The 14,805-nt window shown below is 43.4% G+C and overlaps 2 protein-coding genes across 5 annotated transcripts in view; one reads left to right on the top strand and one right to left on the bottom strand.

The window, feature by feature from the left end:
• The window catches only part of fcho1 (FCH and mu domain containing endocytic adaptor 1), a 44,094-nt gene extending 43,450 nt beyond the window's left edge, over positions 1-644 (top strand). The window contains exons 27-28 of one of the 2 annotated variants that reach the window (XR_004795634.2): positions 1-105; positions 361-644. Coding sequence is in view for 1 of the 2 variants with exons in the window: in XM_035647568.2 (XP_035503461.2) it covers positions 1-29 (29 nt within the window). In the remaining variant the exon portion in view is untranslated. The other variant, XM_035647568.2, reaches the window with a different exon arrangement.
• Positions 645-14,805, bottom strand: part of rfx2 (regulatory factor X, 2 (influences HLA class II expression)) — a 27,813-nt gene continuing 13,652 nt past the window's right edge. For 2 of the 3 annotated variants that reach the window (XM_035647572.2, XM_035647571.2), the window contains 14 exons: positions 14,375-14,645; positions 13,154-13,228; positions 11,863-12,044; positions 11,546-11,665; positions 9,658-9,779; positions 9,341-9,459; positions 5,800-5,912; positions 5,444-5,595; positions 4,827-4,924; positions 3,995-4,144; positions 3,664-3,872; positions 3,391-3,544; positions 3,247-3,289; positions 645-2,696 (listed from right to left, as the gene is read on the bottom strand). In XM_035647572.2, the coding sequence (XP_035503465.1) occupies positions 2,575-2,696; positions 3,247-3,289; positions 3,391-3,544; positions 3,664-3,872; positions 3,995-4,144; positions 4,827-4,924; positions 5,444-5,595; positions 5,800-5,912; positions 9,341-9,459; positions 9,658-9,779; positions 11,546-11,665; positions 11,863-12,044; positions 13,154-13,228; positions 14,375-14,645 (1,930 nt within the window). In that variant the 3' untranslated portion in view covers positions 645-2,574. The remainder of the gene's footprint in view (positions 2,697-3,246; positions 3,290-3,390; positions 3,545-3,663; positions 3,873-3,994; positions 4,145-4,826; positions 4,925-5,443; positions 5,596-5,799; positions 5,913-9,340; positions 9,460-9,657; positions 9,780-11,545; positions 11,666-11,862; positions 12,045-13,153; positions 13,229-14,374; positions 14,646-14,805) is intronic. The other variant, XM_035647570.2, reaches the window with a different exon arrangement.

The raw sequence follows: 14,805 nt of genomic DNA on the forward strand, positions 1-14,805 counted from the left end.
GGAAGTACATGGCGGGCTGCTCCTTGTGAATCACGCACCGTTGCTGGAAGTTCGGAGAACTGCACTTTCCCAGCGTCTGAGAGATGATGATGATGGTGAACCCTGGTGAGAGATAAAACACGAGAGGTGGCTCCTCGACTCGGACTCTACAGCTCGGGCCTCGAAGGACAATGTGCACTTAACTTCTGATGGTGTCCTGCTGTTTTAGGACCAAGCCTTTTCTTCTTCTTCTTCTTTTCCTCTAATTTAAGTTGTGTGTTGTACACTCGGTGGTCACGGGCTTTTCCAGGAATGAAAAGTCAATTTTTTCTATCTCCTCGGCTCTGTTCACATCACGTTCTCTTCTGTGTGCCTTTGTAGGTAGACACGGCAAACTAAGCTAGATGTCCGGACTTTTCTTGAATTGCAGAGGAAAGAGGAAAAAAAATTGTGTGTGAATAAAGATGAGCATATTACTGTGTTGCCATGGGAACTAGGATTTTTTTAAAATTATAATTTTAATACTGACGAGTGGAACACGTCATTTGTGAGCAAAAGATCTGCGACAAAACCTTAGGAGAAAGAAAAGAGAAATCGTTTGTAAATCTGCCGTTTGTGAAGTTGACATTTCATAAAAAAAAATTAAATAAATGTGCTCAATCCTGTTGGTTTACACCAATTTATTACACATTGTGACCAAGTACAAAATACAGCTGAACTATGCAGTTTATTACAGACCATCATCTGTCCTTGTGCTAGCTAAAGTGTAGTCAAGAACAGGTTTAAAAATACACAAAAATAAGGGTTCAGTATACTTGTGAGAGGAACCAAATCTAGTTCGATAAAAAATAATCCCCCGCCGAAAAAATCTAAAACAGCCTTACAAAACATTACAATGTACACAGAAATTAAATTTTTTTTTTTCCCCCAAAAGCACTTGAAGGCAAATTACTGTGACAGGCACAAGTTACAAAAAAAAAAGCCTTAAATAACTGAAGGTCAAGGTTTCTCATCGCTACGACAAAATCATCCAAGAGGGGGGAGGAGGGGGCAATCAAATCAACCAAACCAGATTCAACACAAAAGCTTTTGAAAATCAAATCGGAACAGATCATATAAATAAAAAAATGTGTCTCGTGACAGTTTAATAGCACGACATGGTGCAAGAGACACCACAGTAATAATGAATTTCCATACATTGAACAGTTGAGATTGGAAACAATTTTTTTTTTCCCCACAAGCACGCACACACGCACACACACACACACACACACACCAGTCTAATCAATTACACATCAAAGCACTTTCTTCTGATACAAAGTGACGGACCGAGTACAGTTTGAGGAGAGATTTAGCCAAAGACGACCGAAGGCCACGGATCACAAACGTACTACATCATAAAGATATATATATATATGTATGTATGTATATATATATATATATATAATTTATTATTGACAAATTCCCCAAACAACGCACTGTATTTTTCTATCTAATTCAAAAAGAACATAAGACTTTATCCGAGTGACAGCGTGAGGTCTCAGTATCGTCCTCAATGTCGGGGAGCATGCGTCGGCTCAGATGCCAACGGTTTTAGGTTTGTTTGGTTTTTTTACAGCTAGTAACTGTTGTTGCTTCATCTTCCTTTGATGAAATGTAGGACCAGTTTTTTTAAATCAGGAAAATTAGACCAGATTCCAGTTCGACAGAGAGAGGATCTGTTAGAAAGCATTTGGAGGAACGTGTGAGAACTATTTACACGAAACCGGAGTGGGAGAGACGAACCGCGACAGTGGCTGCATCTTTTTTTTTTTTTTTCTTCGTAACAATCGCCTCATGTCATCTGAGCCGAACGGAGCACAGCATAGAAATCTATTGAGGTAAATGAACCAACATCTTACCAACACAGCCAAGGTAAATAGACTGTTCCCTGCCTCCCTAGACAGAGCAGGTTGGATCGACTGAGGGAAAAGGTCCTTTGGGTCAGTAGGTTGCATGTTCATTGTGGGTTTTTTTGTTTTTCATGTTAGCTGCGAGCTGCAGCAGAGGCAACAAGGAGTTCACACCTACACCGCGTCCACGTTTAAAGGTGCTTCGAATGTCTGAGGTTTTGGAGACGATACATTCATACGGCGGTAGAGGCACAGCTGAGGGACAGATTGACAGATCTGTAGTGGTGGTTTCAAAAGTTAGCGATCTAAGGCACTCAAATGACACTAATGGCACAGCTAGTTGAAACTTTGAACGAGAAAAGTCACATGAACACCACACACCAGCACTCAAAAGGAACACATCCAATAAAAAGGTACTGCACAAAGTCATTCACAGTTGCAACAAAACAAAACGGAAACAAAATCAGACCTGTGTAACGCCCCCGGTGAGGAGAAAATAAAAGACGTGAGCTTCCTGGGACGAAGATGATCTTTACAAACGCTAGTGAGGGGGGGAGGACTGACGCCGCTACTCTCTATGTACACTGCGCACACAGACTCCAGAGGGAGGCATTGTGCTCCGACTCAAGAGCCACTCGTCTCCCCCAAAGGTCACTTCGCAGTCACCTCTAGATGCTGGTCCTCGTGGCTCTCCCGTCCGGACTCACATCTCCTGCAGAGGGTGGCTCATTTCGATCCTCTCCCTCTTCACGGCCGGTTCAGTGGGCTCCCTGGACGTGTCGGCATCGCTGCCCAGGTCGCTCATCTCATCGGAGAAGGACGCGTCTGTGGGCGACAGGGGAGGGAGGGGGTTTTGTTGTGAGTCGAAATAATTTGCGACAGCAAAAAAAACAGCAAGATGTGCACATGATGTGGGTCAAAAGGACAAAGTGACAGTTTGGGTTTAAAGCTATAACACAAATCTTTTCCTCACAATAATAAAGAAAACGCAATGCTTTTTACATAAAGCATTTTAAAAGAGTACTCCATCTATTAAGCATTGCCAGTTGCCATCGTCTGATTTGCGATGGACTGTTTAAAAAAAAAATTGGATGCAGCAGAACTCGACAGTTCAGCGGTCGACACGCGATTGTGGTACATCAGTAGTGGCTAATGTAGCCTCGTGCAGGCTCAGGCTGACATTGAGTTGTTGATAAGAAGAAAAGTGTAGAATGACGCCCTCTGTTACATACAGTATGGCATTGCTTTTAGATGCTTGTTAAAATGTTGTTTAGGTATTAATATTGTGGGAAGAGTTATGTATTGTAGACTTACCATTCAAATATCTTTTTGGAGCCACTAATATCAAATCAATGTGATTTTAATAAATGTTTACCTTTTTCCAAGAGCGACGGCATCATAGAGCTCAGGTCACTGAACTGTAAATCAAGAGGAGATTCGTCAACAACAATATTTTTTTTTTTTTTTATCATCGTTGTTATTTTTAGTGAAGTGAGCAGGTTAGAGTATCTTCTCTCACCTCTCCCATTACGGCAATGGGAGTTTCTCCGGTGGCCTGAGCCACGCGATGCTCCACCAGGTAAAACATGTACTCATCGTACAGAAGACGGATCAGGTGAAAAGAGCCAAAACTGGCTGCACTTCGCAGAGTGAGGTCTCGGATCACCATGGAGCTACAGGACAGAGAGAGAGAGAGAGAGAATAACCAATACTGAACTTTAAAATCAAATGAGATCCAAACAAGTGCGGGATTTAAAGGGGAACTGAGAACGTGTTCCGGTGTTGGTGTTACCTGTAGAAAGACCATTTGAGTAGGAACTGGCGTGCAGCTTTGGGGAAGCTCGGGCTGCCCTGGTGGGGTTTCAGGACCTGAGAGACCACGTTGTCCAGCCAGGTGGCCCACTGGTCGAGAGAGCTCTGCTGCTGCAGGGTGACCTTAAAGTCCTGCTCCAGACGCTGAACCACACTCTCGTCACACTGACAAACCCACGACGCCTGCTCCTGTTGGACACAACATAACACAACCGGCCACGTTCAGCGAGGAACTCACAAGCACACCGTGACACGTGAAAAAAGCTTTGACATCAGATGTGAACCAGGGAGGCTGACGGGACACGTTTTACCTGGACGTTGGCAAAGTCCACCCTGTTGAGGTCGGAGAGCATCTGGTTGATCTGGGAGGTGTTCTGGAGGACGGCGCGGGCCGCCTGGGCCAGGTGGTTCAGACTGGTGTAACGTCTCAGAGTCTGGGCGAACGCACTGACCACGGCCACCTGAGGAGCAGAGAACACAGTGATGTTTTCATGCTTTAAAAAAAAAAAAATAGTTACTTCAAACCAGCTCTAAGACAAGAATTGGGTCCGGACATTTTCCGGATTTTGCCATTCACATGTGAAGAATGCAGTGGGAGATTTTCAGAGTCAGACATGTTCAGAACAGCAGGAAAATGTCCAAAACATTTCAGGAGAGAGGTGGTGCCTGAGCAGAGCACCCACTGGCTCGCTGTGAATCTTTCAGAGATTTTCCTGCTGTATTCTCAAGTGGGCTTACTCTTAAATTGTACTAGGGGGGCTGGCGGGAAAAGTTCCAGAAAATGTCCCGAGCAACATTTGCGTTCTCACATACAGCCCCTCTGGAAAAGTTCAGGGAAATGTCCGGGCTGCATTTTAACCAGGGCAGCATCCTACAAACTACACATATGCAATATGAACTGATCAGATCATCAAGTGTATCTAAGCAACCTGACGGTAACATTAGGTCCAATAAAAATACCCTGTTGAGATCAGCTACAAAAAAATTTAACGTTAATATTAAAGACAGAAGAAATGACAAAAAGCCATAGATTTAAAAGTCCATATTAGGACACATACTTAAAAATAATATTTTAGGTCATACAATCCACAAACAAAATCTAACAGACATGAGGAAGTGGGTCAGAGTTTTATTTTCTGATACCTTGGTGCGGACAATCTCTTGAGGAAAGCTGGTCATGGCGTTCGTCAGCCAGCCCTCCAGACTCTTGGCAAAGTTTCGAATGGCCTGAGTGAGAGTGCCTGCAGAAAGAAGAACGCCCTGGATTACAACATGGATTTAATACATAGCTTCTCAAATGTGAATAATATTTAATAACTTTCTCCTGTGATAAACATGACTGTTGGTTGGATGAAACAATGCATTTGAATACCCTGACTGACTGATGGACGTGTTTCTTTTCTGGTATTTTAGAGAACAACCTAAAAAGAAATGCTGACTGATAATGAAAACACTAGAGCTGCTACAATTAATCGATTAAGTCCGAGTAGTTTTCATGAAAAACATTTTTTAAATAAAGTCAAAATTCCCTGATTTCAGCTTCTTCGCTCCTCTGACAGTAAACCAAACATCTTTGGTGTGTGGACAAAACAAAACATCATCTTGGGGTTTGGGAAACAGGATCAAAAACTAATCGATTAATTGACAAAATAAATCGACAGATTAATAGATAATGAAAACTTTCACAGTCCTGGTGTTCTGCACTGTCTGGATTTCATAGTCTCTTATTGAAAAAATTAAAAAACGAAGGCAGTACTGACTGGGAACAGGACGCAGGACGTCGGGGATGAGGATCTCCACGAGAGCCTGGTAGAGGATGTGATCGCAGCCCCTCATCCATAGTCTGACCGGTTCATATTTACACAGAGCCACCAGCTTCTCTCTGGGAATCACACCTTCTGGGTCGTCATCACTACACACAGAATAAAAATAAATAAAACCTTCTTTTTTAAAAAGAACTCCTCAAACTGTAAACACTGCCATCTTGCAAATAAAGCGATCATCTTGAAAGGTTAAAGGTTTTGACTTAAAATTCAAATTCATTCAAGATTGAATTTATCTTTAGGCAGCATCTTTCTTTTCAACGCCTGAGCTGCTCCCGTACGCGTGATCTGACCTGTTGGGGATGGTTGTATTTCCGTCACTAGGTGGCGGTGTTGAATACCAAAATGTCTGCCAGAGTTTCTCAATGTAGTGGAACTGGAGGTTCATCACCACATCCAAAGTAGCCTGCAGGAGAGAGCGGCAAATGAGGGGGGAAGGGGGAGGGAAGAGAGAGGCGGGGGGAGAAAACATACAGAGCTGAGCCATGGCAACCAGACACACAACAAAGTTTCTACAGGCGGGCAGGCAGCCTCTCGCTCACTCCGGGCCCTCCTGGTTAGACAATGAGCCAGCTTCAACACAGCTCCCTGCACATTAATCATCAGGAGGTTCTTAAAGAGCACGTTTAGGCTCCGGCTGCAGTTCTGATCTGCAGGAGTTGGTTGCACGCATGTTTTTTCTTCTTTCTTCCCCCTTGTTTGTCTTTATGAAGCAGATTAGTCTTGTAGATTTATGCGTGCATTCGCCTCGTTTTAGTGGCGAGGCACTGACCTGATCTAACCCATGTGACTTCCTCTTTCCTGTTCATATGCATGAGGCTCTTTGAAAAGCAGAGTACACTGCGAGAGCACAAAGGAAGCGAGGGGGGCAAGCCGGTGTTTCAGGACGGTCGCACAGTTTTTAGGGCTTTATTGGGGGAAAAAGCCGTAACCCGTTTCTAAAGAGTGTAAATGGACAAAATCCCCAAAACTGAACACACTTGTATATGAAGGTAAAATGCGTTCATCCGGCCAAAGGAAACGTCAGCCCGACTCCATATGACTCAGAGGAACTGGTGTGTGTTTGTGGTCTCACACAGTCCGGTATATTCTCCACCATGAGAATTTTTCTGCGTATGATTAACACCGTGTCCAGAGATTCTCCTCTCCCTCTCTCTATCTGGCAGGACGTGCACTTGCCGCTGGATCGTGTTACACAGCAGTGTAGGGCTTCAATCACATGATATGTTTTTGCTTCCTCTCCGGCCGTCGCCATGGCAACCTTGTTTACGGTTGCCCCCGGCAACAGGTCAAACACAGAACTCCAAAACACAACGGAGAATTCCCCATACCATCTAAACAGGAGTGTTTTTGCCCTGACAGTTTTTCATCGCACAGGAAAAACAGCGTGCCTTTTTTTTTTCTTTTTTTTTTTTTAGAAAAGAAAAGAAAAGTGTGGGGGAGAAATAAAACGTGTTCACGTGCACAATCACAGACAGACAGAGTGCCTGCAGCTGATTCCCAAATCTTAACCCCTCACTTCTATACACACACACGACAAATACAGCGGTTTACAGTGTGATTCATGACCCTGAGAGTTTTATTTAACACCTAATTATTTCTGCTCAAAGAATAATTCAACAAAACGTTGTTACTATGACATTTATAAATACTGGCCCAACAGTGGATACAAAACTATTTACAGCCTCACTCAAAAACACTCCTTTCAACCGCATGAAAGTAAAGTAAGAAGAAAAAAATATATTGTTTGATCTGTAGGCCAACTTGTTGCCTTTATTTGTCCTGAAAGCTTCAAGCGCTATCAATTAAAACTCCTGGCTAACGTGTTAACAGGTCCCAGAAAACTGGGGGGAGAGAGAGTGAAATGCATAATCATTAAACACGCAGGGGCAACGAGAGCTGCGAGAGTGACAGAAATGCACTGGCAGGACAAAGCCAGGAGCCCGTGTGCCTGTCCGCAGACAAGGCGACACAAAGGCCCGAGGGGAGGCCACCACAAAGACACCAAGATGTCCACCCAGCGCGCTGAAAGGTTAATTGGCATGTCTTGAAAGCCGCGCGGAGATGAAAAGACGGCTGGAACAAAGGGAGCGTGGTGAGGCTGGACAAGAGGAGGGCAGGGATAATATGATAAAGCCAGAGCTTCGCTGCTTTATTCACGGCCTCTCTCCAGCCTGTAAACCCCCCAAAAAATGTTTTTAATGTTCAATATTATTTATACCCTGCTCCTTGCCAGCGTGCTTGTTCCTGAAGGGCTTATTCTTCTGCCTACTCAATTGCATTATCCCACCAAGAGACTATGAAATCCACAAAATGTCATTATGCAATACACCATTTCCCCTTAAATCTTTCTTAATGCTGGTCTTTTTTTCTATGACAGCTAAGACGCCTGTTGACTGCTATAGTTTGCTTTCATTGTTGTCACTCTTGTTTCAGCATGTGCATTTGCCCTGAGCTATGAGTCTGTTGTTGTTCCATATTTTTTTTTATCGTCAAGAAAATTGTCACACGGTGTTGATTTGTTGCTATATACTTTTTGATTCTTTGAATTTTCTGAACACAAAGTTAATGATTAAAAGCAGCTCAAACATACACTTTAAAAAATAGAACAATTTTTTTATAACAACAAATTGTTTGCTTAGTTCTTTTCATGGCGTTTGTTGATTATAACAATCCAACTATATACAGAGGAATCTCTCGTTAACCGACTGACGGACGTCTGACTTGGCGAGTGCGTCACAGAGGACTCGAGGAAGAAGCGCACCGTCGGGGAAGTTTTTTTTTTTTTTTTGATGAGCGGTTGCCGAGAAAATGGAAAACAGAGATTCATCCATTCATTCTTTGCCGGTAAACTGCTCTCGCTGTTACCATGGCAACCGTCTTTAAGACACAGCCCACTGATGATGTCACTGAAGGTCAGGCTCCAACGCGACGGGAGTAATTTGGAATATCACCATGACCGTTTACGCTCGTTTAAACTCACGGTAAACAATTCAATAATCAAACGTTCGAATGCATCTCGAAGCATAATCCTTTTTCAGAGCAATTACAATTTAATTAGTGCATAAATAGCATTGTTCATTGTTAGTGTCTTTATTTCCGCCCCTTTTTAAGACTTTATTACAGACTGTAATAATAACAGATATTCATAAAACATACTTTATTTGGGACAGACAGTATTTTAAACTGTAATTTTCTTTTGTTTTACTGTAAAACAGTCTCATACTTATTTTTTTATGGGCCATAAGGGTTAGGGTTAGGGCTTCAAATCGACAGAAAAATGTCAGTCGATGTGTTTTTGTAGATCTAGATAATAACTTGGAACAAAAGTCTCTGCCTGAACATTAATCCTGTTCCAGTAGATATTCACATATCACTGTTCCCTCAATAGGGACAGTAATGAAAGGGAAAAGGAATGTTACTGTATTTCTCCAGAGAAGGATGGATATCTCTTCCTCACCTGAAGAAACATCTGTCCTTCTGGTTCAGATGTTTGCTGATGTGTGTCAACATGTTTGTTTTATATACCAGGTCCCATTAACCTTCAGTGAAGAAATTATTCTAAACAAAAAAAATGTTGATATGGTTTATCATTTCACTGGTGTTCTCCTCTTTTATATTACATCTCCCAGACATGGAGGACATGTCCACCAGTAACCACTTGGGATTACGACCATTTACTGTGAGAGGCTGAAAGGAAAAACAGCCAGGAGGGCAGAAAGACACACTGGTCTCTGTTGCTGAAGGTGAGGAACCAAAAAAAACTGAGGAGCAGGTCAAAATTTCAATATAGTTTTTTTCCTCTTTAAAGAGTAGTACTGTGATATGACCCACCTCACAGTGGTCTCTGTAGAGCGTCTCCATCTTCTTGATATCATTCATGTTGATGCGCTCGGGCAGAGACTGAGTGCCCATGTCAAGGGGGGGGAATGGAGGCAAGCTGTGGGACGTATCTGCATAAACCCAAAATGTAGACAGGTGTCAATCATTTCACACCCACACAGGCTTTGTTTTGTTTGCTTTGCATGAAGCTAGCTGTGCAAAATATGACCCTACTTAGTGTTTATAATGAAAATCAGAACATATAGGTGATGATTAAAGGGAAAAAAGTAGTTGGGTAACCCTGGACACGTAGCAGACGTCGTCCTTACCTATGTACTGCTGGTGGTGTTGGCTCTGAGCAGCCACCGACTGCTCTGGAGTGCTGCTACAGTGCTGAGAGCTCCCACACAGGCTGTCAGACATACCATCCACCTTCTGTAGGGGTTTAAACCTGTACAGAGAGGACAGAGCAGGACATGCACACATGTTAGCTGAGTTTTGAAGAAGTGAGGAAGCGGGAATAAAAAAATAATCTACTATTGACGACAAGACGAAGGATAAAACACAGCAAGCAGAAGAGAATTGCCATTGAAAGTAAGGCAGCTGTCACAGGGTAAATGGCATCAATGTTAAAATTTGATTGACACATGAACTTTAACCTGACCTGCTCCATAGGAACCTAATCAGGCCTTGGTTCTGACACAATTGGACCAAATCACTCATCATTTTTTCTCAACATGAAGCAAATAAGCCATACAGCATATTCACAGAACAGTTAAAAACTCGGCTACACCTCAATATCAACCATTTACACCTGTATGAAACACAATTAAAACAACAACTAAATCAGCATATTGGATAAACATGAAAATTGTACATGTCATGTCCACATGACAGTCTTGATATTCAAAGCTAACAACACAAGCTACATATCAACTGAAAGCTCAGAGTTCACCGATTCCATAAACATTAAGCTATGGACACAAAACACAATTAAAACACCAAGGAACTCAGTCAACATATCGCATAAACACGACAACTTTACATGCTTTATAGCTGCTGCTACCAACTTGCAAACACAAGCAATCTTTGACATATCTAGTGAAAGTGAAAGTGAACTCTACTTCTGCTGGTCCCAGTCAGAGACAACAGCTGCAACCAGTGGGAGGAGACTGAGGAGAAGTGACCTGGTTCATAGTGAAAGACCTACAACCCCTTAACAACAGGGCTTTGAAAGTCTTTATGTTAGTCCCATCACTCAAGCCTCTGCAGACTCCAACGCTGTCCTTCCTCTAACTCTCAGACAAACATTCAGCTCACCAGCCGCAGACCAATGTTCGTATCAACACAGCGACGTACATAAATTATCATCTTCTTACCATCGAAACATTTGCAGGACAAGTTGTGTTTTGATCCATAAATCCGATTCTGTTAGCTACCACAAACACCGCTCGTCATCTCAAGATATTAATCTACCTGGTCTGACCTACTTCCACTACACAGGCGGAAGTCGCATGTCAAATCAGGGAAAAAAGGCGTCACACTGCCTCACAGATAGCGAATGGTGTCCTTGGGAGGGATTTTGAGGCTGTCTGTCGTTTTGACTGGCTCTGACGGTTATATGGATGTGTCAACCACCCAGATTGACCAATGCGCTGCTGAGATACACGCCTTTGTACTTTACGTTGAGTCTGTTCAAAGGTCTGATGACATTACGTCGCACTACAAAGATCTTTGATGGAGAGGCAGATGCTCACCCGTCTTCATTAAAACAGTTCTATAAGATGAAATACACACTTACAGAGACATGTAGGGGAAATTAAATGAGTTTTGTAGTAAGAAACCTCACATGGAACAGAGGCTGTCTCACCATGTCCCTACTAGAGCCGGTAACTTTGCCCAGATTCCCTTTATCAGTAGGAAATTTGGCACAGATGATGTTCAGATCATGTTCTATGGATGGGCTTCATCTGCGTTATTACATAGGAGATATTCACTCTGAAATCTTTCATTTATGTTGTTATATTTATATAGATACCAAGATTATTCATATAAACCTTGTTGTTGCAGAGATATACTCTATACTCTATATTTTGCCAAAAGGGAAAATTGCACAGATAAGTTGTGACAAATGTGTCAGAGGGAAGAATAAGAGAAAGTAGCGCTGAGAAAGGTAAATTCATAAATAAAAGTAGATCGCATGGAGAGAGTGCTGACCTCTGTTTCTGGTGGACAGGCTGCTGTCTCATGGCCATGTACTGGGTGTCCTCCTGCAGCCGGTTGAGCGGCGAGTCTGGCTTCACCCGGATGCCATAGTAATGATACTTAGAGTTGCCTCTGGTGGAGGAGAGAGTGAGAGAGGAACCAGTGAGGAGGAGAGAGACTTGCCGTCAGTGTGATCACTATCATTATCCTCTTCCATCAGCGGGTCTCCAATGCCTATAAGCATCATCACACTCATCACATCTAAAATGGTAACATGATTACTGTTATCAGCATCTTCCACGGTGGCATCAGCCTCCTCGCGCTAGTACCTGGTGCCGAGGCGGCGGGTCCTCAGGCCCATGAAGACCGAGCGGATGAGTTTGCCGAAGGAGGCCGCGTTGACCGGATCCAGTTTCTGCTCCTGACAGTGCCGCAGGTAATGGTTGTACAGGGAGCACCGGGGCAGGCTGACGCCCTCGGCTGTCTCATAGTTGTCCAGTAGCCACTGCAGCTAAAGAGAAAACACACGGAAGAAGCCAAAGTCAGTGAGCCCCAACTGACAAACTCTGCTCTGTGATAGTCACCTTGCCGTTAACAAGGAGGAGCAATGCATCTTATTATCACATCAAAAGACCGATAAAACACACACACACAAACACACCATGAAATAATCAGCTAGACCATGGCACTCCTGCTAGGCCTCTATATTCTTGACTGGAGCAGTAAGTGACCAAACTGTAAGGAATGGCTGATTGAGTGGACACTCGAACATCTGGAGAACTATTTATCCTATCACACAAAACCTCCATGACAGTCAGTAACTGGGGAGGACAGTCCAACAGTCACAGTCGAGTTATTTTCATAATTATTTTTTTTTTTAAAACTCAAATAGCCAATTTACAAATTAGATATACTATGTATACCCACGATGTCCAGATTATGGGGTAGCAGGTGAGGTTAAGAGCCGGGAGTTAGTTAAAGCATGAATATCCCAAATTATTTAAGGATAGAAATACGTTCAGAATTTTTTTAAATATGGTAATATTGGTGACGGGCTCCCAACAAGAGGAACAGTTAGGCCACATTCACACAGACACGAGTCCTTCTCATACATTTTGAACTGATTTGAATGGCGGAAGGGCGACAATGTGACGTTGTCATCTGCCAAGATATTTTGACTTATCATATACATGCAGGCATCCAATGTCTCACTGGTACATGACTTGACACACCACCACTATCGCTTGTTGACGTTTTAACGTGGGTCTGTCTGAATGTGGGCTTATACACTGCGAAAAATCTACGCATGCATGCATTCATTCATTTAAGGGTGAAAACAACAGATCTTAATCAGCTCAAGTCCATGCAAGGGTATTAAGACACATAAACAAACGCAGGTTCAGATCAAGGATGAAAACTTCATGGAGACATTCATTTGTGTCGGAGAGACAGTGCAGAGAAGGTACAGCTAGCAGTGGGTTACTGTGTCCTGTGTGGAGCAGAACAGACGAAGAACACACTGCCTACAGGTTCAGCCACGGATTTCCTTATCTTTTTCTTTTTGTTTTTTTCATTTTCTCTCATGTCCTTTTTGTCAAAGAAAGTTCCTGGTTGACTTACATGGCTGTTGAGCAGGCTGCTTTTGTGACTTGCAATTCCTTCAGACTTTTGGAGGTTTTCAATCGCCATTTCAAGCTAAAGAAAGAGGAAGCATGCAAATAAAAAAAAAATAAAAAAAATAGTGGACACAGAAGGGAGAGGAGGCAAAAGGGTGAGAGAGACAGACAAAGAGAAGGGGACAGAAATAAGCAGTGTATTTGGGGAAAACAAAAAAAACATAACAAAAAGGAAATAAGACTGTTAGCGAGCAGCCAGATCTCTGCATTTCCATTAAAAAAATCAGTCAGTGTCGCAGCCAAATTTCATTATTGGCTGACAAAAAGCATGCAAATCATGGGACTTAAAGGGTTAAGCTGCTCAGTGGAGTTTTGCAGTCAGACACGCTAATGTATGCAAATAGGAACCACAAACAGGGGCACAGGTCACGTCAAGCTCGGGGACAATAGGTCAACAATGCCCCTACATCTGAAACAGTGTCACAATAAGAAACAACCTGACATATTATTCTGTCTTTGGACATTAAAAAAAAAATTATAATGGAGTCCAACTGGTGCCAAGCTAAAGTGAACGACAAAACCAGGGACGTTCTGTTGAGCTGTAGAAGAAAATCAAGTTAGAAAAAGAAAAAAAAAAAGATGTGTGGTACGGCAGCCAAACTGGAGACATGGAAGAAAAGGGGAAAGAAGCAGGCAGCATTCCAAGCTTTAAGAAGGCTCCAGAGGGCTCTCGGCCAAATGGTAATGAGCCCCAGGGGTTGCTTTGTTTTGCAGGGCGCTCAAGTGCCTGTGAAAACCTCTGAAACAAGGCAGTGCTGAATTATTTAAGCCAGTGTCCTGATTCTACAAGCTCTCTGCCCTGTGCTGCCCTGCTCTGTGTTCCACTGCAGAGCCAGGAGGCCCCGACTCAGGTTGCTGTAAACCCTGCGTCTCTCCCTCTCTGCCTTTCAGGCCTGATCTGGGAGGCTGCCCAGTCTGGATAAAGGCTCAGCATTGGTGACAGTTAGCACCAGGGTGCATCTGACGACACTGTACAGTACGGGAGTGGGGATCACCGCTGGTTAAGCCATGTTTTACTACCTATTGATGTACTTTAGAGAACAAAACTATGATTTCAGTTAGACACTGACTTGTAGGGTTTTTGCTCGCTCATTAACTCTTTTTCTTTTGGAAAAAAAAAATGCTTTTACAGTACTGCCGGAACACTGGTATGAGTGATGCTCACCATAGCTGAGGAGGAGCGTGATGAGTGCGATATGTGGTTGCGGCTTCCCTCCATGCTCCCTCCATGGATCAGGTAGGTACTGCCGCTGGAGATGATGTGGCTGCCGCCCACATCCATGGTGATGCCCACCATGCCGTGCGGGGGCACCCCACCGCTGGCAGAGGAGACCACCGTGGTGACGTGAGCGCCACCGGCCTGCGAGTCAAAGTAGGTCCCTCCGCTGCTCTGCCCGTACAACTGGGCCTCGGGGTTGTAGGAGTAGGCTGCTCGGCTGTAGAGCGATCGTTGTGATTAGCACGTGGTGGTGACAATACCTTCATGACCACGCTGAATGTGACACATTAAAATAAAGAGAAAAGTGCTCCAGAGAGTATTAGTCTTTCTCATTGTGATTTTTATCCAGATTCATACTTAATTCAAGACCACTCTGC

Source organism: Scophthalmus maximus, chromosome 13 (assembly GCF_022379125.1).
Source record: "Scophthalmus maximus strain ysfricsl-2021 chromosome 13, ASM2237912v1, whole genome shotgun sequence".
Lineage (NCBI taxonomy): Eukaryota > Metazoa > Chordata > Actinopteri > Pleuronectiformes > Scophthalmidae > Scophthalmus > Scophthalmus maximus.